The sequence below is a fragment of the Watersipora subatra genome, chromosome 2 (genome assembly GCF_963576615.1).
Source record: "Watersipora subatra chromosome 2, tzWatSuba1.1, whole genome shotgun sequence".
Classification (NCBI taxonomy): Eukaryota; Metazoa; Bryozoa; class Gymnolaemata; order Cheilostomatida; family Watersiporidae; genus Watersipora; species Watersipora subatra.
Window position 1 is genome coordinate 57,798,763 of NC_088709.1, and position 24,369 is coordinate 57,823,131.

The 24,369-nt window shown below is 31.4% G+C and overlaps 1 protein-coding gene across 1 annotated transcript in view; it reads right to left on the reverse strand.

Annotated features, from left to right (window-relative positions):
- Positions 1 to 24,369, reverse strand: part of LOC137388368 (calcium-activated chloride channel regulator 4A-like) — a 73,822-nt gene that overhangs the window by 26,349 nt on the left and 23,104 nt on the right. Inside the window, exons 10-18 of the mRNA XM_068074854.1 lie at positions 22,689 to 22,826; positions 19,109 to 19,266; positions 18,232 to 18,303; positions 17,854 to 17,892; positions 15,500 to 15,571; positions 11,676 to 11,747; positions 9,560 to 9,631; positions 7,717 to 7,788; positions 7,470 to 7,541 (exon numbers count right to left, since the gene is read on the reverse strand). Of these exons, the coding sequence (XP_067930955.1) occupies positions 7,470 to 7,541; positions 7,717 to 7,788; positions 9,560 to 9,631; positions 11,676 to 11,747; positions 15,500 to 15,571; positions 17,854 to 17,892; positions 18,232 to 18,303; positions 19,109 to 19,266; positions 22,689 to 22,826 (767 nt within the window). The remainder of the gene's footprint in view (positions 1 to 7,469; positions 7,542 to 7,716; positions 7,789 to 9,559; positions 9,632 to 11,675; positions 11,748 to 15,499; positions 15,572 to 17,853; positions 17,893 to 18,231; positions 18,304 to 19,108; positions 19,267 to 22,688; positions 22,827 to 24,369) is intronic.

A 24,369-nucleotide genomic window follows, 5' to 3' on the forward strand; every position in this document is an offset into this window, starting at 1 on the left:
CCTTGTATTACTGAACTGCCTTTTTATTATATAACTGTATCACTGAACTGCCTTTTTGTTACATAACCATCCTGTTATATCTGGCATATCCTTTGTGATATAAATAGATCAGTAGGCAGAGTTAAACGAGAGGCGCTGGCTATATAAGCCAGCGCGGTAGACAGGCAGGGTGTGCTTGATTCCACTCATACTTGTGCGTACTTGTATTGAAGATATCAATAATAAACTGCTATATACTCATACGAACTGCTTCTATTTGACGCCTGCCTGGTTGGCTCACCGATTGTACAAGCAGGCTCAGTGCAACCAACAGACGGAACTGCCAGGGTGACTCTAAGAAGGCTAGGAGGCGATCCACGGCCTTGTCTAGACTCGATCGGGTGTGCCATGGCACTAGAGATCCAGTCTTAAGACCAGCCATTAGTGGATCCAGACTAGCCTGGGATAGAGATCCAGAGGCAGGCCGGGGGTTTGGTTTCGGAGCAAGCCTGACTACTAGATTCTTGTCTTCGACTGACTTGACCGCCACAGGCAGGTCAATCAGGCCTCGGACAAGGTCAGCCAGTAGCCCAGGTTGCGACTCCCTTGTTAGGAAGTAAAGCTGACTCAGCTACCGGAGTCAGATCCTTTACAATATATTAGTATGTGGGAGGTTGGTTACCTGGATTACTAAAGATTGTCTTTTTAAAATTTTTAAAAACTGCACAAAATAAATTTTATTTGTTTAATTTTTGTTGCTTTGCATAAACTGAAAATATTTCTAACAAATTCTCTCCTTTTTCTTAATAATCAATCTTATTAACTGCTTTCTTAAATTTTGTTATACTATTAAAAGCAGAACAAAAGGCTTAGTGTTCCCACTTGTAAATTTTGGTTACAATAAGTTTTACGCTAAAAAGCAAAATGTATAATTTGAGTCATTAGGTGAATACATTTAATTAATTTACCTATTGTATTGATAAAAGAAAATAATTCAAAATGATTCAGTTTAATTACATAGTTTCTTATTATGTAAAAAAAGTTCGAAAATCTCTATTCTTTAGCTTTTTTAGATACGATGCTAACCAGCAGCAACAAGAAGAATTATAAAACTTTAAATTTTAGTAATGTTTTAAATAAATTCAGAAATAATTAATGGCAGGTATTTTCAAAAGTGTGAATCTTTGAACAAATGTGTTTAGATCGTTAAGTAGGTTATTAGGATTTTTTGATGTCTTGATCAAACCATCCAGCAAGCTTCCAAACAAAATTACAAATAAAATTTTCAACCTGTCAATTTATCTGTGCTGTCTTCAGTAGTGCTTGCATTTTTGATTAAGCTTTCAGTAGCCTGCTACTGTTTAGATCTTGGAGTTGTTTATCTGTCTAGAAATTGTTGAAAGTTGGTAGTATTTGATATTTTAATAAACAGAAATTTTTTCTAGTTTTGATTTTGCTCATAATTAGCTATTAAAACCAAGCTTTCGGTTAAACCCAACAAATTCTAATTTGCTTTGCTTCAATTAAAAAAACTAGCTAGCTTTTGATATATTACGTTACAAACAAATTTCTTAAACAACCAACCTGTTTTAACACAAATTGAATAAAAAAGAAAGCTTGTCAATAAATCAAAGAATTTTTTAACAACCCACTCTATCTTAAAAATGATCTTCATTTTCGATTTCTTTCTATAAACCCTCTAGTTGGCCACCATACTTTTGTGAAAACCACTGCCATTGGGCCACCACTAAAATAGAAGGTTTGAAAAATATAGTGTCACCCTTTAATTGAATGCTACTTCTATTTGACAACCATTTTGACATACTTTGATCTTCACGAACTCAAAATAGCAAGTGATCAGTAAAAAATTGTCCACAAATTGTACTAGTAATGACTCGGTCACATAAATAATAATCAATTGTTTATTTTTTCTGTTTGTTTTGAAGTGGGTTTTCCAATTTAAAAGTTTTTTGTTTTCTTTTTAATAATTTGAAAGCAATGCCTTAAAATAATTAATAACTGTATCAGGCTAATAGTAGTTTTTTGTTTAGCACAGTCTTGACACTTTGACGTACATGTATGTAAAAAACAGCTTACATTTAGATGCTATACGAATGACTAGTTTTAGGCTAAACGTTTATCATTACAAGTATTTGCGCAGAATCCCAAACATAAAAGTTTTGCCCTGCTTCAAAAATAGTTTGGATGCTAATATCAACTAGTTCAGCAGTGCAGAAAAAAATTTCAGGTCAGTAACCATTTTGGAAGATATTGAACTGTCAAAATGTTTTCGATTCATCAAAAGCAACAGTCAAAACATATTTGGCCAAGCAAACGATGCAAATGTTTTTGTTTCAAAAGTTTTAATATCTTGTTTCTGCATGTGTTATCCGTATAGTTTTTTTATGTCACTTGTTCATGAATATATAGTTGTAGCATGTAATAGACTATTTTTATACAGCTTATAAATTTGCATACATATGGAATATTATTTCATAGCATCCTTGCATCTATGTCAAAATGGCTTACAGTGAATCGCAGCTTATAAATCTTCTTCTATTGCACCTTAAAAGCAAGTTTTGACTGCAAACTGAAGCAAAAGTTAACGAGTGCAATTAACCTTTATGAAACATTGTTATATATAGTTATACAATACAAGTTTGCATTTAAATTTATAAGGAAAGAAAAAAATTCAAAGCTCCAAGAGTTTCAAAGCAGGGCACAGGCTGTAATACCATTGCAGGTTAATGGAAAACAATAGATATCAACTTTAGGTGATATTTTTTGGTTTTGCAATGCAGATTTATTTAGATATCTTTGACATGTTAAAGTAAGTTAAAGTAGATTTATTGCATGCAAATGTTTAATTTTCCTCTACAAAAGAGAGTGCAAAATATAGGCAATTTTTGCTTCGCCCATAAATGGTTAAATTTAGATTCTCAAAATTCTGATTAGCTATTTAAAATAGCAACTAAAGCCTCTATTTCAAAGCCACCTCTATTTGACCGTCACTATAAGGGATGGGTTGACAAATAAAGCACCAATTCGTTAAAAATAGAGGCTTTGCGGTAATTGTATCTGCTCCTGTCAAGTGAGTCTGAAGGAGAGCACATACCAATGTAGTGTGATGCGCAGTAGTTGTTGATACTTGAGCAGTAGTACCATTAGTTGAAGTAGTAGTTAAGTCTTATAAACAAGGAAATATTTTCATCAGTTTTCTAATTTCTTTTAGACATAATAAATGCAGTGCTGAATAGATCATTTGTAACTTAGAGCTTATTATCTAAAACTGCAACAGCTATACCAATGCAACCTTGCTTGAACAATAATATAAATTACAAATTGACATTTGTGGTGCTGACAATATTTGTAGCTGGTGTCTCTTTTGTACTGATGGCGAGTTAATTTGTGAAAAAGTTCTACAAACACATGCAACTTTGAAAATATTTCAAATGGCTGGACACAATAAACATAAACTATTGTGTTTGCAAATCATGATCTTTATAACTAGCTTTGTCAGTTTGCAGGTATAAGTTTACCTATTGTCCCATATAACTAAAATGTTGGTTAATTACATATTGATTTGTATCCAAATGCTCAAGAAATTGAGTTTGCCTGGTAGTAAGAAATATTGACTCTACCATTGCCTAAGCTTTTTTGTTGAACACCTCCGAGCCAAAAGCACAATGGTTTGATAAAAGTTATTTATAGTGAACTCTTCATTGGTCAGCTTACATTTAATGTTAGTAGTTCTTGTTATTTTCTGATTAGCAGCCACCATGCTGCTATGAAATGCAGCAACAGTCTGTTACAGCAAAAATTTATTACCACTTAGATCTTTAAATATATTCCTGATTAAGAAATAAGGATTAAGGTAACAGATTAATTGCTTAACTGTATCAGCTACAACCAATATTTGAAAGCATCAATGCTTATAAACATGAAAATTTATCTGATATATATAGACCTTTGATGGTTTACGCAAGATACACAAATTAAGCTATATAAGCCATGACAAAATTCATTGCTAAAGGTAATATAATGGTGGCATATTAACAGATTATCATTCAGGTCTAGGTTTTTATAGAAGGTGGTTGTTGATAAATAGTACATGATAATGCGCAGTAGTCAATAGTCGTGGATGCTGCAGCTATAAATAAAAGTCAATATGTTTAACCATTTACATTATGTATAAATGAGATGAAATCTGTATAAGATTTAGGCAACAGCCAAAAAATTTGAGTTCAGAAAAGCACACACACCACTGTAGTTTCAGGCTGGGTAGTTGTCAGTACGGTAGTAGTGGTGTCAGTAAATGAAGTGGTAGTTGTTAGTACGGTAGTAGTGGTGTCAGTAAATGAAGTGGTAGTTGTTAGTATGGTAGTAGTGGTGTCAGTAAATGAACTGGTAGTTGTTAGTATGGTAGTAGTGGTGTCAGTAAATGAACTGGTAGTTGTTAGTATGGTAGTAGTGGTGTCAGTAAATGAAATGGTAGTTGTTAGTATGGTAGTAGTGGTGTCAGTAAATGAAATGGTAGTTGTTAGTATGGTAGTAGTGGTGTCAATAAATGAAATGGTAGTTGTTAGTATGGTAGTAGTGGTGTCAGTAAATGAAATGGTAGTTGTTAGTACGGTAGTCGTGGTGTCAGTAAATGAAGTGGTAGTTGTTAGTATGGTAGTGGTGGTGTCAGTAAATTTAGTGGTAGTTGTTAGTACGGTAGTAGTGGTGTCAGTAAATGAAGTGGTAGTTGTTAGTATGGTAGTAGTGGTGTCAGTAAATGAAGTGGTAGTTGTTAGTATGGTAGTAGTGGTGTCAGTAAATGAAGTGGTAGTTGTTAGTATGGTAGTAGTGGTGTCAGTAAATGAAATGGTAGTTGTTAGTATGGTAGTAGTGGTGTCAGTAAATGAAATGGTAGTTGTTAGTATGGTAGTAGTGGTGTCATTAAATGAAATGGTAGTTGTTAGTATGGTAGTAGTGGTGTCAGTAAATGAAGTGGTAGTTGTTAGTATGGTAGTGGTGGTGTCAGTAAATGAAGTGGTAGTTGTTAGTACGGTAGTAGTGGTGTCAGTAAATGAAGTGGTAGTTGTTAGTACGGTAGTAGTGGTGTCAGTAAATGAAGTGGTAGTTGTGAGTACGGTAGTAGTGGTGTCAGTAAATGAGGTGGTAGTTGTTAGTACGGTAGTATTGGTGTCAGTAAATGAAGTGGTAGTTGTTAGTACGGTAGTAGTGGTGTCAGTAAGTAAAGTGATAGTTGTTAGTACGGTAGTAGTGTTGTCAGTAAATGAAGTGGTAGTTGTTAGTACGGTAGTAGTGGTGTCAGAAAATGAAGTAGTAGTGGTTAGTACGGCAGTAGTGGTGTCAGTAAATGAAGTGGTAGTTGTTAGTATGGTAGTAGTGGTGTCAGTAAATGGCGTGGTAGTTGTTAGTATGGTAGTAGTGGTGTCAGTAAATGAAGTGGGAGTTGTTAGTATGGTAGTAGTAGTATCAGTAAATGAAGTGGTAATTGTTAGTACGGTAGTAGTAGTGTCAGTGAATAAAGTAGTAGTTGAATTCTACAAACACAAATTTTCATCACTATCAATTAAATTTTTCTCACGACATTATTTATAAACAACCATTCACTAGATCAGATACAATGCAAAAAATGTAAATTACAAACTGACCTCGGTAGTGCTGAAGAGAGTAGTAGATGGTGTATGTGTTGTACTGCTTGCAGACGAGCTTGTTGAAATATTCTACAAATGCATTCAACAAACTAAAACCTTATTCAGCTTTTAATAGCAAACTTTGATAAAACACAAAGGGTACTAGCAATTTTTGGGTTCCCATATTTCAATAATTACTTTTACTATTTTACCATATAACAATAAAAATGTTTGGTGATAGAGCGCTTTTTTAATGAAATGCCCTCAAATCTGAGTTTTTTAACAGTAAACAATTGCAATTTGAATTCTCAAAAAAAATCCTATAAAGAACCTGTATTTTGCCTTGCTATTGTAATAGTGCCTAAACTACATTATATGAATGGTGCCATAAAGTCATTATGAATATTTACAATTTGTTGAAACTTTAGGAATGTAAGCAGGGTGTGCATATGTTAAGAAGCTTAGAAAATTATAAGAACTTCCAGTTCAATAACCACAATTTTCTATTCATAACTAGCATTTTCTTTTAAATTTTAACGCTGCTGGGAATGGCAGATAAGATATCGTAGTCAACTATTGTGAGATTCTAAACTTCTAATACATTTCTCAAGAGTTAAGTGCTCAAATATTTTTTTAGAAGCTGAAACATATTGTGACGGTTATAAAACATAATTTTTTTTCAAATTCAGATTACTATGTGTTAGTTAAAAGTTTTCATATGTATTACTGAGCAACATAATTAAATTAATTTAATTTTTCATAGTTTTTCAAGATGAGTACTAAAGAGGCAGTGGTTATGGCATCAAAATTAAATTAAACAACAAACAAACTTCATTGAAAGCTGAGGCATTTGATTTTATGCTGATGTCGATCTGTCGGTAATTCTCCCAGAAACTTAGAAAATTTTCTTTCAGTGTTTTAACGTTTCTTTATCATTGTTTTTTAGAAAACTTATGTCATAAAATGAGTGAATGCTTCATTAATAGGCTAACAACGTACATAAATTTAAAATAAATGAGTACATGCTAATATTTTCTTCTTTTATTGTTTATTTATAACATATATGTTTGGCTTATAATTAAAAACGCAAAAAAAGTAAGAGCAATGAAACAAAAAATGACCGCAAACCATGGTTAGCAGACTGCAAGAATGTTTCGATTTACCTAAAAAATGTAGGGGCATCATATTTCATACTAAACCATTTCAAGGTTCTTTACTGTAAAAGTACAAAAAACCTTGAAAACTGTTCTCTGGAGATAGTTTTATGGTTTTAATAAACGCTAAATGCCTAGCTCACAGCATTTAGTTAAATGACTAACTTCTAAGTAATATTGAAGGTTTCTGATATTCTATAAGTTAAATAAAGTTCAACCCTTTAAACTTTGACAAATAATACTCTGGCATTGTGTAGGGTATGTTAGAAACGCTAACAGCAGGACTGGTTTAGTTGCATTCACATGGCTCTGTTTGCAATGTTGTTTCTGAGTAACAGAGTTAACCAATGGAATTAATTTTTTAACGAAGCGTTAGACCCAAAATCTTATTCCAAATTGTTGCCAATGTCAGATATATTTATCCACATGTACTTTTGTTATAGTAACAATTTTACCGGGACTATATCACAAAAACAGTTGATATGACACATTTGTTGGTTTGTGATAAATGGTTATAAAGTAAAGGTATAAAAAACCAATTTATTTTAGCATGCCATGTTTTGACAAAAATGTATCGTAAGCTTTAAATGTTTTATAATGAAAGAACTTAGTCATAAAAAGTTATTGATTCCATATTTGCACAATGGTAAGAATCTTCCATAATTAAATGACATATGAGCTACATACATACCATTGTAGTCTGAGGCTGGCTAGTTGATGGTACTGTAGTGGTTGTTCCAGTGGTTGAAGTGGTAGTGGACTTCTACAAACACAAAATATTAGCACTTTCTTTGGTACTATGCTCTGGCATAGCGAGACCACACAACAGATACAGATTCAGTACAATGTAATGTAGAAAATGGTCAACGTGTGTCAACATCTGAAATACTGATTCAAATGCCATTTTGCTTAAAGTGTAATACTAATAGCCAACTCACCTCTGTTGTGCGGACGAAGGTAGTAGTTGGTGTCTGCGCTGTACTGCTAGTAGATGGGCTTGGGGTGAGGTCCTACAAACGCATAGATCTTTTTGATATACTGAATAGTTTTTATTTACATAAAACTTCAGAAAAAAATTATGTATTGATATTTTTTGGTTCACAGATATCAAAACCAATTTTAATTTTGTTTTTTTATGTTATACAAACGTGATTATAGATTGCTTTTAGCAAAATGTTCTTTAAGCTGAATCCTCTGAGCAAACAAAACACCATTTTAGAATGATCTAAAACATTTAATACTTCAACATAATGTAGCCAACGAAGTAGTCATGTTATCACAACTTTTTTATGAAACTTTTTATTGAAGCATTTTTATTACACATTTAAATTTCATACGGTTTTTTGTGATTTTCACTTTCAAGAAAACTTTCCTCAAACTTTAGTTAAAATTGATCGGAAGCTATCAGCAGACCAAAAATTAAACCGCTAGGCACATAGGCCAGCAAATGGGAAGTTGGTGAGTGAGATGACTAAGCAGAGTCATTGTACAGTTTTAAAAGCAAGAAAAAGATACTCTAGAATTAAAAATTCAGCTCTTAAATTTGTATTTTATTGCATAAACAAAAAATAATTCTAAAAACCTATTTTATTTTTCTTAAAAAGTAATTTTTCACAAAAGTTTTTTTCAATTTTGTTGTTGGATTAAAAACAAAGCAAAAAATGTTAATGCTCCCACTTGTAGATTTTGGTTACAATAGGGTTTTCGCTGAAATGCAAAAAACAGTATGAGCCTTCAAATAAATTATTTCACATAATTGACTCATTATATTGATAAAATAACATTATTCAAAAAGAGCCAGTTTGATTACATAGCTCCTTTTTCTAGAAAAAAAGGTCCAACATATTTTTCTCTGGTTTTTTTAGGTTCATTGTTAACTAGCAGCAACAAGAAGGATCATAAAACTTCAATCTCTTGTAATATTTCGAGATACTATTATTATAGTGTTTTAGACTATTACGGAAAATATTAATGACATGTATCTTCAAAGGCATGAATCATTAAGCATATGCATTTACACTGTAAAGTAGATGATTAGGATTTTTGAAGGTATCCATTAAATAAACTGGTAAGTTTCAACAAAAATCAGAGTAAAAATTTTCCACTCACTTATTTTTCCTGTGCGGCCTTCAGCAGAGCTGGATATTGTATTAAGCTTTTAGTTGTTTGGTACTAATTGATGCATTTTGAGCAATGTAACAAATATTATGCTGACTTATGGCTTAATTGTATAAGATGCAACCAACATATGAAAGGACCAACACTTATCAGCAGGAACAGAGAGTTGTCTCAAATATATAGACTTTTTATGGTTTAGGCAGAATAAAAATATTATGTTATTGAAGCCACAACAAAAAAGCATAGCCAAGGTTAACATGAAGTTGGCATATTAACAAATTATCACCCAAGTCTAGGTTTTTATATAAAGTGGTTAATGATAAAAAGTAGTTGTTAAAGTGCAGTAGTCAGTATTTGTGAATATTGCAGTGATAAATAAAATCAAATCAAATATGGTTAACAATTTGTATTTATGAATAAAATAAAAGTGGTATGAGATCTAGCGTCAGCTGAGAAGAAGTGTGTTCAGAGATGCACACATACCAATGTGGTCTCAGGCTGGGTTGTTGGTAGTACTGTAGTAGAGGTTTCAGTAAACAAAGTGGAAGTTGAGTTCTGAAAAGACAATTATCATCATTATCTTTCAAACTTGTCTCTAACATCATTGATAAAAAATCATTCACTAGATCAAGTACTATGCAAAATTTTTAACTACAAACCGACCTTGACGGTGTTGAAGAGAGTAGTAGATGGGGTCTGTGTTGTGCTACTTGTATGTGAGCTTGTTGAAATATCCTACAAATGCATCCATCAAATTAAAACCCTTATCAGTTTTTTATCGCAAACTTTAATAAAACACCAGATGAACTAGAAATCTTTGGTCAAGGTAGTTCAAGAAAGATTTTTATTATTTTACTATGTAGCAATAAGACTGTTTGGTAATAAAGTGCCTTTTCGATGACTTACTCTAAAGACTGAGTTTTTTAGAGTGATTTTAAGGAGTTAGCTGTGCCATAATAATTTTTTAGATGTCAAAACATCTTGTAGTGTTAATGGCACAAATATATGCCAAAATTTCAATATTATGTGTTTGTTAAAGTGTTTCATTTTATTACAGAGTAAAATTAATAAATGTCTTTGAGTTGCCAATTTTTTAAGATGAATGCCAAAGAGGCAATTTTGATGCAATTGAGATGCTATTAAAATACTCAGCTAGCAAAATAACTGAAATGAAAACTGAAACATTTGATTTTATGTGAGTTTTTGACTGACAGTTAATCTTCCAATGACTTTAAAAACAACATCGTCGGTTTTTTTCAATTTTTTTGCAAATTTCATGTGAATAAGTGACTGCTTCATTCATTGCAATTGAAAGATTTGAAATTTTCGCAGTTTACAAATATTTATGTAAATGAGTACATACATGTACTTATATTTTCTTATTTTTTTGTTTGTTTATAATGTATTTATTTTATTATAAAAAGCAAGTGTTTTTGTTTATTATAAACGTATTTAATGTTTAATCATCATGGTTTTTTAAATACAACGATTAAAAACAATGCTTAACCATCCCTTTTTTAATATTCATTAAAAACACGATGATTAAAAAATATAATCTTTGTGTTTTTAATTGGCTGATAATTAAAAGCATGAAGAAAGCCAGAGCAGAAAAAACAATGGCCACCAAAAATGATTATTAACACTTTGCAAAGATGTTTGGATTCAGCTGAAAAAATTTAGGCGCACCATTTGACATACTACTGCATTCTAAGATTTTTGAATGTAAAAAATTGAAAAAGTTTCTAGCTTTCTTCTGGAAATAACGTTTTATTTTTTTTAATTGCTAAATTTTTGGCTCGTAACACTAACTTAAATTACTAATATTTAAGTGGTAGTTAATGATTCATGATACCATATAAGCTGAATAACGTTTAACCCTTTAAACTTTGATGGGCGTTAATCTGGCATTGTGTACAGTATGTTAGAAAATCTAACAGCCGGTATAACTGCATAAACTTGGCTCTGTTTGCAATGCTAATTCTGGGTAACAGAATAATTTAACAAAATAATTTTCTCACCGACTGTTAGACTCCAAATCTTACTCCTAATTTTAACCAATGTCAACTATCTTTATCTAATTTTTTGTTATAATAACATTATAACTGGGACTGTATTATGAAAAAATTTATAAGAATTGTTTATTGGTATATGATAAATGATGGTAATGCAGATAAAAAAAATATTACACCACTTACAATTTTTGCAGATTATTTTGAGTTATAAAGTAAGAATGAATCAGTGCTCAGTCGATATCATGCTATTTCAAAGATTTTTAGAAATTGAAAAACTTGTTGAATATTACTTAAAAATGATTATTGATTATTGATAAATTGGTTATCAGGTAAAGGTCTACCAGGTTATCAGGTGATCAGGTAAGCTACCAGTTTACTTTAGCATGTTATTTTTTGGCAGAAATGTATCATATCGTTTGAATGTTTTATAATGCAACAAATTATTTGTAAAAAGTTATTGATTTCATATCAGCACAATAGTAAGCAGCTTACATAATTAACTGGAATTTGAGTTGCACACATACGATTTTAGTCTGAGGCTGGCTAGTCGATGGTACAGGAGTATTTGGTTCTGTAGTTGAAGCAGCAATGGACTCATGCAAGCACAAAATAATAGCGCTATTTTTGGTACTATGCTCTGGCATAGCAAGATCCCACAACAATTATTAGATCAAATATAATGTAGAAAATGGCGGCTGTGAGCCAACAGCTATAATATCTATTCAGATGCCATTTTGCTTCAAGTGTTATGCTAATAATCAACTTACCTCCGTGGTGCTGATGAGGGTAGTAGTTGGTGTCTGTGTTGTACTGCTGGTAGATGGGACTGTGGAAAGGTCCTACAAACACATAGATCTTTTTGAGATATTGAATAGTTTTACTTTATATGAAACTTTCAAAACAAAATTATGTATTGATATTTTTTTGATTCACAGATATCCAAAAACAAGTTGTATTTAGTTATTTTTGTTATACAAATGTGATTATAGATTGCTTTTTGTGGAATTTTCTTAAATCTAAATTTGCTGCGCAAACAAAAACAATGTTTTATAATTATCTAAAACGTTAATGAGTTTAACATGATGTTGTCACCTAAGCTGAGCTGTCACCATGTAATATTTTATTGAAGCAACTGCGCATTTATATTTTTACACAATATTTTTGTGACTCTCATTTCCAAGATAAACGTATACCAATTTTAGTGAAAATTATCAGAAACTGTCAATAGACCAAAAAGTAAATCGCTAGGTACATAGACTAGCATATACATGTAAAAAGTATGTTTTTTGGATTACTAAGAATAGTTATATTACAGCTTTAAAAAATATACAAAAAAAGTTTTAAAATCAAAATTTTAGTTCTTTCACCTGTATTGTATTCTATTGCATTAACCGGAAATATTTTTATCAACTTCTTTAATTTTCCTCAAAGATCAATTATTCACAGAAGCTTTCTTAAAAATGTGTCGCTATATTAAATTGCATTGACCGGAAATATTTCTAACAACTGCTTTCATTTTTCTCAAAGATCAATTCTCCACAGAAGTTTTCTTAAAATGTGTTGTTATATTAAAAGCAAAAAAACAAGTTTAATGTTCCCACTTGTAAATTTTGGTTGCATTAGGTTTTCAGCTGAAAGGCAAATTGTATGGTACGATTCGTTAAATAAATTCATTCAAATAGCTGACTAAACGTATTAATAAAATAACATGTTAGCATGGTAGCATGTTAACAGAGTATCACCTATATATTTATAAAAGGTGTTTAATGATAAAAAGCACATGATGAAGTGCAGTGGTCAATAGTTGTGAATGCTGCAGCAATAAATAAACTCAACCTAGATTAACCGTTTACGTGTATGATTGAAATAAAAGCTGTAGGAAATCTAAGCATCAGTCAAAAAATTGGGTTTAGAAATGCACACATACCGCTGTAGTCTCAGTCTGGCTAGTTGGTTTCACTGTAGTAGTGGTTTCGGTAAATAAAGTGGTAGTGGAGTTCTGAAAAATCAAATTATCATCACTTTCTTTTTATTTTTTTCTGACATATTACTAAACAACCATTCACTAGATCAGATACAGCATACAAAATATAAATTACAAATTGACCTTAGCGATGGCGATGAGACTAGTAAACGGTGGTTGTGTTTTACTACTTGTAGTTGAGCTTTTTAAAATATACTAAAAGTGCATCCAACAAGTTAAAACCTTAACCACCCTTTTTATGCAAACCCTTATTTAAAAACTAAATTGTATTAAATTTGCTTTGGGCCGCCTAAATGTATGTCAACAATAATTTTCACTTTTTTGCCATGCACTAACAAAACTGTTTTATAATTAAAAGTTGTTTTGTTAAATACCCATCAAACTTCGTTTAGCAGTAAATGGTAGATTTGTTGATATCTTTAAAAAGCCACCATTTACATACTAGTTAGCTACTAAACATAATAGTTCATTTTTTTAGTATTTTTTGAACAAGTTTCATGATATTTTTGTTGGTAGCTGGAAATCTATGTGTATATTCATGTTTTAGCAAAACTAGGAAAGTTCATGAAGCAGAAATTGAAACAAAATTTTAGCTACACTCATCAAGAACTTTTACAGGACTTAATTAAAAGCTGATACAAAAACTGCAACAATTGGGTTTAAAAAATTATGACAGCAAGTTGATTAAAAAGAGTATATAAGCAATATCAGTGGTCAAATGTTGTAATTGCTGTAGCAATAATCTTGCAGTAGCAGCAAGCTACATCAATATTGTATCTACTGCAAGTAAACCTGTAAATATTACCATTATAACATGTGAACTATGCTCATTCAGGTATAAATAGTACGCAATTAAAACTGTTTCAGAATTATCTAACAAACATTCAGTTTGGTAAAACATAGCTTTTTAGTAATTTTAATGCACAAACTTGTGCATTAAAATTTGACTTGTTTTTGAAATTTAGTTAATGTCTACCACTTTAAAATATCTGACATAACAGTTTGTCAATGCTTTTGTGTACTAGATGAAGTAGAGTCTGGCTTCTGATTAGGTAATTCAACATTCTATTGATAATAGTTATCAAGTAAAATATAATAAGTGACTAAAAAATTTTAAATAAGTAAAACTGTTTTAGTAATCCCAAATTAAATAAGCTCTAAAGTGGCTGCTCTTTATTGGTAGTTCTATATACATGTAGATCGTAAAATCGATAGATCTCTCTCTATTGAGTTTCTATTCAGCCAGCTTCTTTTATCATAAGAGTATGCAAGTGCATCACACTTTTAATTTTAATTATTGTTTAGGCATTGCAAAAAATAAACATTTAAAAATTGTATTATCTTATAGAAACAGAGGTAATTTCTAGTCAAATTTGTCTTCTGTAACTGTCGTTATCAGAAAAGACTCCAAATGGTCATAGAATTTGAGATCAGCATTTTAAATAACCGAAACTTATTGTATTGACTTTAGTGAGGTTAGATTTTTTTTCAAAGTTTTACTGGATTCAAAGCTACTGAATTCCCTAAATAACACAGATTTTTCAAAACTGTTAACAGTTACATTTCGGGTGCTTTGAACAGCTTGTATGTAGTTTATTCAAACCATAGCTAGTTCTTATAACTAGATTTAAAGTCTACCATTACTCGACGTACCTTGTTTTGCCTGTGCTAACTGAATACTAATTAATGGTAGAATGCGTCACAAGCAAAAGTATCAGCAGACCGGCTCATTTTATCACACATTGTTTGGTGAAGAAGTATATTTCGTTTCAATCATGTTTCAAGCAACACCTATTCATATAAGCCATTTGATCAGAGTTTAGTGTGACCCTATTTAAAGTCAGCCATGGGTAACTGAGCCTAGAAAATAACACATACCAATGTAGTCTGAATCTGGCTAACAGTTAGTAATGACGTGGTGTTTCCAATAGTTAAAGTAGTATTGGAGTATTGCAAGCCCAAAATACGTTTACCGCATTCAAAATTCTGCTCTACACACACTGAGTACATAATAATCATTAGATCAAGTAAATTACTGCCACTAGCCATGAAAAACAAGATCATACAAGAACCTTGTATTTTTATGGTTATATTTTTATGGCTAAATATTTGTATGCCTATATCCACTTTTTAAGATGACAAAGGATTTCCTAAAATAAAAACTTGGTCAAAAAGTAGCTTGTCAGAGTAAGGCTGTTTTTCCAACCAACCCTTGGGCTGCTTTACTTTGCACAGGGTTTTAGGCAAGAAAAGTTATAATTAATTTCAAATGTTTTAGAAAACCTACCTAATTTAAAAACATGCTATTGATTTACGTTTTATACATTTCTATTATAACAGCAGCTATTGTTAAATGAGCTACAAGCACAACACAAACCCGCGTCGTCTGGTATTGACTAATTGTTGATACTGAATTGACGCTTTCAGTAAATTAAGTGTTAATTGAGTACTGAATATACAAAATTTCGTCAAGACTTTTCAAACCGTATTTGGACATGGCCATAAACTCAAAACTCTTTAGATGAGTTGTAAAAATATTTTGGGGTAAGCCAACAGCTAAAAAGGCATTCCACCTTGTATTAATTATAATGTTAATTCGAAACTGACCTCAGTGGCACTGACCAAATTAGTAGTTGGTGTTTGTGTGGTGCGCAAGGTTGAAGAGTTTGTGGAGAGGTCCTACAAATACAGACAAAACTTTAAAAATAAAAATTGTTTTTAAAGTCAAATTTGCTTAAAAGATATTTATTTTAATTTATCTAATGTTTTATTTTGTTAAATACTCTAGTTAGCAGCAAATAAATTATTTCCGCTAGCAGGAATGGGCCTATTTTCTTTAGTTGGATGAATGAGAGACTGGTTGATTATAAATCAGGTTATAACTAAAGGCTCTTGAAGCTGAGTTTTCTTAGTAGTGGGGGGCTGATCATTATTTTAGAAGTGATTAAAAAGTATAATAATCTATTTTTTTAAAGTTGGTTGTATGTGTTTTTGTGTATTAGTGTATTCACCCATGTGATTGTCCAGCTATAGCTATTATCTTAGCACTGGGCCCGAGCATTAGATCTCACTATTAAAACATATTTTGACACTTAAGTATATGCAACACGAAGCTTCTTCGACTTTTGTTGTTAGGACAAGCTGGTTTCTCCTCGCAATATCAACAATTATTAATCTAAAACTTAAAATTTGGCAATTGGTGTACTGATAATATACATTATTAAAATATATACCTCACTGAAATTGGCAAGGTGAGTTATCCGTATCTGTTTTCCAATATACCCGGTATTGGTTATTAAAAAAAATTTGCAAAGAAATAAATGATAAGATTTTTGTTAATAGTTTGAATTTTAACAAAATACATACTAACTTTCCTTCGAGCATGTGTTTAGTAAACTAAATTTATTCAAGCAAGTTTCAACCTTTATTTTACATGCTGGTCTCAAAAGTAAGTACTTTCCACGTAGTACATTATAATTTACTTATACTTTACAGATCATAACCACAGAATGCACTAAAGTCATTGTAAGTACTTAAAGCTACTAAGTTTAACATAGTATTTTGGTACTATTTTTAATTATGATGACTTTTACCAGGAGGTGATTGCATTAGATAATGACTATGAAATTCTATATCACTCCATGCACGTCTATATCCTACGTTTTTTGCATGCCAACACTGAAACGAAGTGAACTCGTATAATGTGATTTTATAAAAGTATAGAATAATTTTTAATTGTAAACCTACTGAAATAGACTTTATCTAGCCATCAATTTCTAATGATTTTGCATTTAAATTTACATGCATTTGTATTTTTCCTTCTAATTTATTTCCACTGAACCTTTTTTCAAGTTCTGAAATTTTAAACCTACAGCTTTATGAAAACCTTTATAGTTGATTTATCTATTTTTAATTTTGCTGTCCTGTACAAAACCTTTTTTCTTCACGATTGGAACTTTCAAAATTGCAGTTGTTCGACAAAGTTTGAAGATCTTCTATACAGTTGTTTTTATTTTCTCTCTTAATTTATTTCAACTACTCAAAACATTTCTCTCATTGTACATGTATATCGTTTAAAAGTTAGAATGGCAAATGTTGTTATATGTTAAATACAAATCAATCTTCTTTCCAAAGACTAGTTATTACTTGGGCAACATCGAGTGGCACAGCTAGCTAAACTATAAATCAGGAAAATAGGCTAGCTCATTAAATCATGGAGTATTAAAAATACAGCAAAAAGCAAATAGAATTACCCTTACCGTTGAAGCTTCAAAACTGGATGTTGTTTTCGGACTGGACATCGTTTTTGGCGCAACACGGGTCATCAGTAGAATCAATTGTAAATCATTAAAAATATCAAAGAAATTTTATAATGCATAACAGGTGTATTTATATTTTATGTATGATTTACATTCAGTTATGTGATTGAAAGTTGTGGCTCATAGATTTTTAAAAGTAATTCAAAAAAATAACGGTTGTCTTTTGTTTTTATAAGTTTTATTTTGCACTCGTAGTTTAGAAGTTTTAGCTTACTAGGCTTACGTTGTTAAACAAAAACTGTTAGCATCAAATTACATAGGTTAAAATTTTCTAATAATAAATTTTTAAAAGCGACTTGCAGTAACTCCTTATCCAGTAAGATTTTCACTCAAATAAATTCTGTTGGACACTCAAACAATGTTTTTGTGACTTACGATCTAACGCTTTTTATGCTTTACATGAGTGGTACGGCTGGCATGCTTTGTATTTGTAAAAAAAGATAATATGTAATCTATTTGACTAGGGAAAGAGAAATGCTTTTCACGATTTAAAAAAATTTGTTTCAATAAAAATCATTTATTACCTGTGGTATTTTTAGGTAAACTTTTTAAACCATCTCTGATCACCTCTAAAAACAGTTTTATCTTATCTATTTCAAGTTACAAAAATAGGGTTAAATGACAAAATTATTTGTTGCTCACTGTGGTTGTGCTGCTGGTAGAGTCTGCACTGGTTAATACCTGCAATAATATCAAAATCATGAATAATAACACAGTACACTAAATGCTCTCTGGCTTTCTAATACAAGTCATTCATAATATACAGATAAATAACCAATGCTTCATTTCAGATCATTCTGGTGATAGCCTGATTAGGAGTAAATTAAAACGCATGCAAGAGTGATCGCTAAACTACAACACAGTGATACTTTTCTCATAAACAAATCATATATTTTTAGGTTATAGCAATATACAAGTTAAAATAGTAGATATAACATATATTATATAGTATATGTTACATGTATTATATATAATACAATATATTAAATTGTATTAAACTGTTCACCCAGTATTAGTTACCGTAGTAATGGTGAAATCAGCAGTCGTGGTTATCTCAGTTGTACTGCTAATAGAGGTCGTCGTAGTTGTTACCTAAAAGTATACAATAAAGTTAATTTTATATTTCATTTCATGCGCTACTAAAAGGTAATGTGTATATCTGTTTTTTTAGACAGTTAAAATGAACTGCGACCATAGTAAGAGATTTTTTTCAGGAAGTATCAGTATTTTTTATTAGTAGCCATTTTTGATGTTTTAGGTTATCTGACTGTCAGGATATTTCAAGGAAGAAATCTATAAAACCCGATTGCAAGTTCTATAGAGTAAATTGAATATTTCAAATGTTAGATTTTAGTGTTTCAACTAGAAATAAAAACCCTTGAATCAACCAAAAGTGAAATAATAGGGTCTATAATTGCAAAAGGACCAGCAAACTAGAGATGCATAGCACTGAAATGCAACAAACCTTATTAACTATTCCAAAAATAACAACTAGTGACAGCCTTTTGCACATATTTTCTTTCTGATCATCCCGATTGCAATCAATTTTTATCAGTTTCAAGGTAATTTTAAACACCATAGAAATCAAATCACTTAAAACATCAAAGACAGTTGCTAATGATAAAAAAAAACAATGCATTGGATGAAATCTACAAAAAAATTTATTAAATAAATTTTAAGATCACCTCAATTTTTTAACATCTGATAATTTTTATGTATTGCCAAGACACTAGCTAGTATATAGTAGCTTCATTTGGTTTTTTCATACCTGCTAATATGCAATCCAATACTTAATTCACACATCATTTATATACAATCTGAACTATATCAAAAGATTACTTTTAAACATTATCTGCCTTAATATCAAATTTAGTAAAAGTTATGTTCAGTATCTTACAAGCAGAGTGGCAATGGTTGCTGGATCTACAAAGGAGGCTGATGCAACATTTGACCAGCTGGCGTAGTTGTTATTAGAATCATAAGTCCTGATTCTGAAGTAGTAAGTGCTGATGTTAGCAGACTCAGGAAGTCCAAACGTCTCTGGAGTTATTGCACCTGCGTATTCAAAAATTTGTTCTACCTTTTTATCAATGTACAAGAAGCTTACAACTATGACTTTTTTCAAAACTAACTTCAACTAACACTAATACTGCCATAGCCATGCTTACACAAAAATATTTCTAACTTATAAGTTTTTGTGAACAACAAGTTTTATGTTTTAGTTATCTATGGAAAATAAATTATTTAAGTCTTGGGAAGTTTGGATTAATTTACCCAAATAATACTATTGATAGGCTATTACCGAAAACAAACAAAAAGCAAATTGACGCAAAATTAATACTGCTGCAGTTAAATTGAAATTTGTAAGTAAGGAAATTATGGTCGGATTGCACAAAAGGAATAAACCAGATAACATGTTTTTGTCAAACAATACAAAGGAGCAACTAAAAATTTTTAATATTGTACTATGTGTAATCTAGTCATGTTGATATCAAATATAACTATAGCTGAAGCATCCGCCAGGTAGTATTTGCTATACTTTGAAGCTCGAATGCTGATCCAAAATTAACTAAAAACAGACAATTATAGAAGTTACACATTAATTCCTTTAAACTGCTAGATGGTAAAATCAAATGCTGGTTGTTACACATTTCTTGATGTTTAATTAACCACAATCAATTACCATTTAACAAAAATGCTTTCAAAATTTGCAAAATTTATTAGATTTACGAAAAACTGAATAGCAGTGTTATGTCTGAATTTAACAAACTTTGGTTGCAAAGTAAATTTTTTTATAGCATTAAACATTATCCATAACTTCTCATGAGATGCTTTGCATGGTTGTAAGCAAAGATTTTTGTAACTTTTGTTGTATGGTACCTATAGTGCAATTTTTGGCTTCAGATACATTATGCAGCAGGTAACTATAACTAGATTCACTTTTTTTACTTAGATTTTTAGTAGAACTTAAAATCCAAAATTTCTTATCCGTTTTAAAGGGTATGATGCACATATTTAATTTTTAAATAGGATCAATGCTTTCAGCTTGTCAAATAGTGATTCAAAATATCTATAAGTTGACTAGGTATGTGTGTTACATAAACCCTTATTGTTTTCCAAGGAAAAACTTTTTAACTAGCTTCTTGGCAAAGTAGTAAACTATGAAAGACTGTCAGCAGGGCTAATATTGCGCAGAGAATAAGTATATTCACAGCTATTCAAATATTATGGAAATAAATTATTAGTTCAGGTTTTATAGTAGCAATCGTTCAAATCGTGCTCAAAGCAATAATTCATTCTAACCCTCGTTTTTTGGTAAACAAATATGGTTCTTACTATAGCCATGAGTGGAAGATAAAAGTGCAAGGTACATAGGAAAATGGTTGCTAGATTAGTAACTGAAAGTATTAAATAATTACAACCAAAGATTACTGTTTAGTGTGCCGAAAGAAATGGGTAGATGTAATAATAAAAATGGTTATTATCTGAAGAGGTCACCATTAGAGTGTGGCAAATTAAGGCAGCTTAGATCGACCCAATATGTATGAGGCCTGCTCAACTCGGGACTGGTCTGTGTAGGGGCAAAGCTTACCATCGAAGCTTTCATCCCACGAGCAAACGGGCGGAGCGATGTGTGGGAGTTTTTATGATAAATGCATGTGCACACAACTTACGAAAATTATTCATCAACAATGAGACGAACCCTTGGCTAGAAATTTCATCAAGAAATTTAAGCATCGGAATGTAAAGTCGTTAAAGTATAATAACGATACAAAACACATTTAAACCTATTTAAACATGTTACCAAGTCTTTGTAAACTGTCGGTATTATCTTTAAACTTACCCATCTGATTGGATTATACACAAATAGACAGATTTATTTGAACGAAAATTGCCACAAAAAGCTTGAAAAGCTCGGTTTAATAAAAGTTAAGACCGAAAATTGAAACGCCAATAAAGCCGTGCGACCGATTGTAGAACTATTTAGTAGTGCGTATTTCACGAGAAAACCGTGTTCATTTCACCAGTCTATGGTGCTGCTTACTTGTAATCGAATTTATTCGAAGGTTTTTGTAATAAACGTAGACCGTTTGAGGCGTAGACCGATTTACAGGTACGAAATTGTGGTACACCGTTTATCAGCCTATGTTTTTTGTCCAATCACCGAAGGTTTCATTATTTAAAACGTTAGCCGAAATTCTTTACAACTTACGTACAAGCTAGGGCCAAACTACAACGCCCCTTCATGACGAGAACATTTTTTATTTTGCTACAATTTTATACGAGTGCTCCTACCCGCTTTCTGTTAAAGATCGCTTATCAAAACCATTCTACATTCAACGCAACCAACTTTCAAACTGTGTATAGTACACAGTAGCTTGCCATTTTACTTCTAATTTTGCATTTCAGAGTTATAATAAACATATTTCTTTATTGTTGTTGAATTACATACATTACAGTAAATTAGGCCTACAACTTTATAACACTTTTATAACAGCTTTTATTTTGCTGCAGTTTGCAGAAATCTTCGAGACGCATTTACGCTCATAGGTTTTCTATTATTGCTGTATTACTATATTAACAATATTGGTTATTTTAATAATATCAGTGCATTTTACTTATAATATTGGCCAACATTGCATTTCTCCTATTGCAAGGGAAAGATATAAACGTAATATTTTCCTTTCATTGTTGTTGTTTGTCATGACCAAACACTTTTTAATTAAATTTTCTAAAAACTTATATAAATACCACAACTTTTCGATATTGCTACCTATGACGTTTTGAAATGTAAACAAAATTGTGTATTGGTTTTCTATTATTACTATATTAATAAAATTGATTATTCTAAGAATATCAGTGCATTTTACTTCTAATATTGGCCAATATTGCATTTCTCCTGTTGCAGGGGGAAAATATAAATATCTTTTTCATTCATTATTGCTTATTGTTGTATATAATAACACCCACACCCAGTACATTACAGCTACCATTGCAGTTATCCCATTGCACTGCAGAGCCATTTGATTGCTAATATTGCATTTCTCAACCATTAGTACCCTTTATTTTTTTGCCAATATCTCTGGCCATCTCTTTGGTCGTGGGCTGTATGACACTGGAATTTCTAGTATATATAATATATATATGAAAGCTTTGATGGTAAGCTTTGCCTTGCCTATATTATAGACCAGGCAACAGGGAGCATTTGACCTCCATGTGCTGCTATATATATTGTTGTTCATTGTATTCACTTTATAAGTGAAGCAAATATACATGTACGTATGATACTCAGAGCGTGGTGAGTCATTCATTCGAGATCAGGTGTAGCCAGTAAAAATAGCATCAAAAGTCTTTTACAGGTCTGCTATTCTAAAAATCCTGAGTTTGAATCCTGTACAATGAAACATTTTTTCCAGACCTGTAACCGTAGTTTTGGACACAGAGAAACGACTGTTGTTATAGTAAGGATTACTTACTAGCATTGATCCGCATTTGAAGGTTGTTTCCAGCATCAATCAAAAAGTTAGAAACATTATTGAGGATGACTTCGACATCAAGATGAATGAGGAAATCTAAGGAATAGTTTGATCCTACTCCAAACTCATATCCAGAGACTAAAAGTAGACACGACCAAAGCATAAAAAATATATATTTTTAGAAATCATTCCACAAGTTGATCAAAATATCTTGCAAAAATAAATTTTTACAATTAACTAAACAGAATATAAGGATAATGAGCCAAGCATAACTTTTTAATTAAAGTGGTTATTTTACGTTGCGCATAGTTCCTATATTTTAACATGGCCAATCTTTCATGCCAAAGACATACTGAATCTATAAATATTTTAATCAATGGAAGGTTTGTTGAGCATATTATGTTTAAATAAATGTACATATTTGCTGTTTTCTTAACTTCATGTTTGTTTAAACATCTAAAAGCATATAGGGCGGCTCTAAATTATACTTATAATTGAAGTATTTTAAAAAACTACAAGTGCACACATTTGCTTTTACAACTTTTCTGAATGTTAGATTTGGACCACATAACATTGATGCTCATTTACAAAATGCCTACAGCATACAGTTATGTAAAGCAAAGCTGAATAGGTCTTCGTATAACATTGGTATAAATGGGACCTTGTAAGAAAATTCAAAAGTTTGTTATTTTTTCCAAATCTGACCACAGTTGTCGTACTTGTCAGTAGTGCTGGCATCGGTCTTTATTTTTACAACATTAAAAAACTTAATCAAAAAAAAGCTTTTACATAAAATATAAATATCAATATTTTAAAATTTTTCAGTTCAATGAAAGTAGGTTTTTATACTCTGCATTTGTTTGCTGTGAAAAAAGGTGTTTAGGTGTAACCCAGTTTAAAAGTTTTTTACAGGCACTAGAAATTCTAATAATATTAGGTATATACACATTTATACGTTTATGCTAGCCTTCAATGGTAATCTATAGCAAAAAAAAACCTCAAAAAATGGTAAATATTTTAAAATCTTAAATAAATTATGTAAAGGAAAATTAAATGTAATTTCTTGTTTCAGAATTATTAATATCTATTTTGCTACCTTGCCCTTTATTATTCAGTGCATGCCAGTGTGTATGTGTGTGTGGGCGCGTGTGTGTGAGCGTGTGTGTGCGTGTGCGTGTGCCTGTGTGTATGTGTGTGTGGGCGCGTGTGTGTGAGCGTGTGTGTGCGTGTGCGTGTGCCTGTGCGTGTGTGCGTGTGTGTGTACACAAGCGCGTGTGCACAAGCGTGTGTGCACATGCGTGTGTATACCTAATAGTCTGCATGAATACTAGGTGCATGCGTTTTCAGATTTTTGCATATTTGGTCCACACTTCGCATGCATATGTTAAATAAGTTCTATTAGGCTGCCAAAAGCATTTTTTCTCAAATAAGAATTAGCCTGAGAATAAGCTTCTTAAACACCCGCATTTAGGCTATTTTTAAAAAAAGTTAAAAAAAGGTTCTACCAATTCCAGACATAATGCTAATTATAAAACTTGATGTTATACTAGCAAATAAATATTTTTTTCTTTTTCATTAAATTTTTTTGTGGAATGGTCATGTAGAGTGCGACACTACAGGCTGGCTATGACTAGTTTGGCATTTGAACGTAATGAGTCTTTTTAAAAAAGCAAAAGATAAC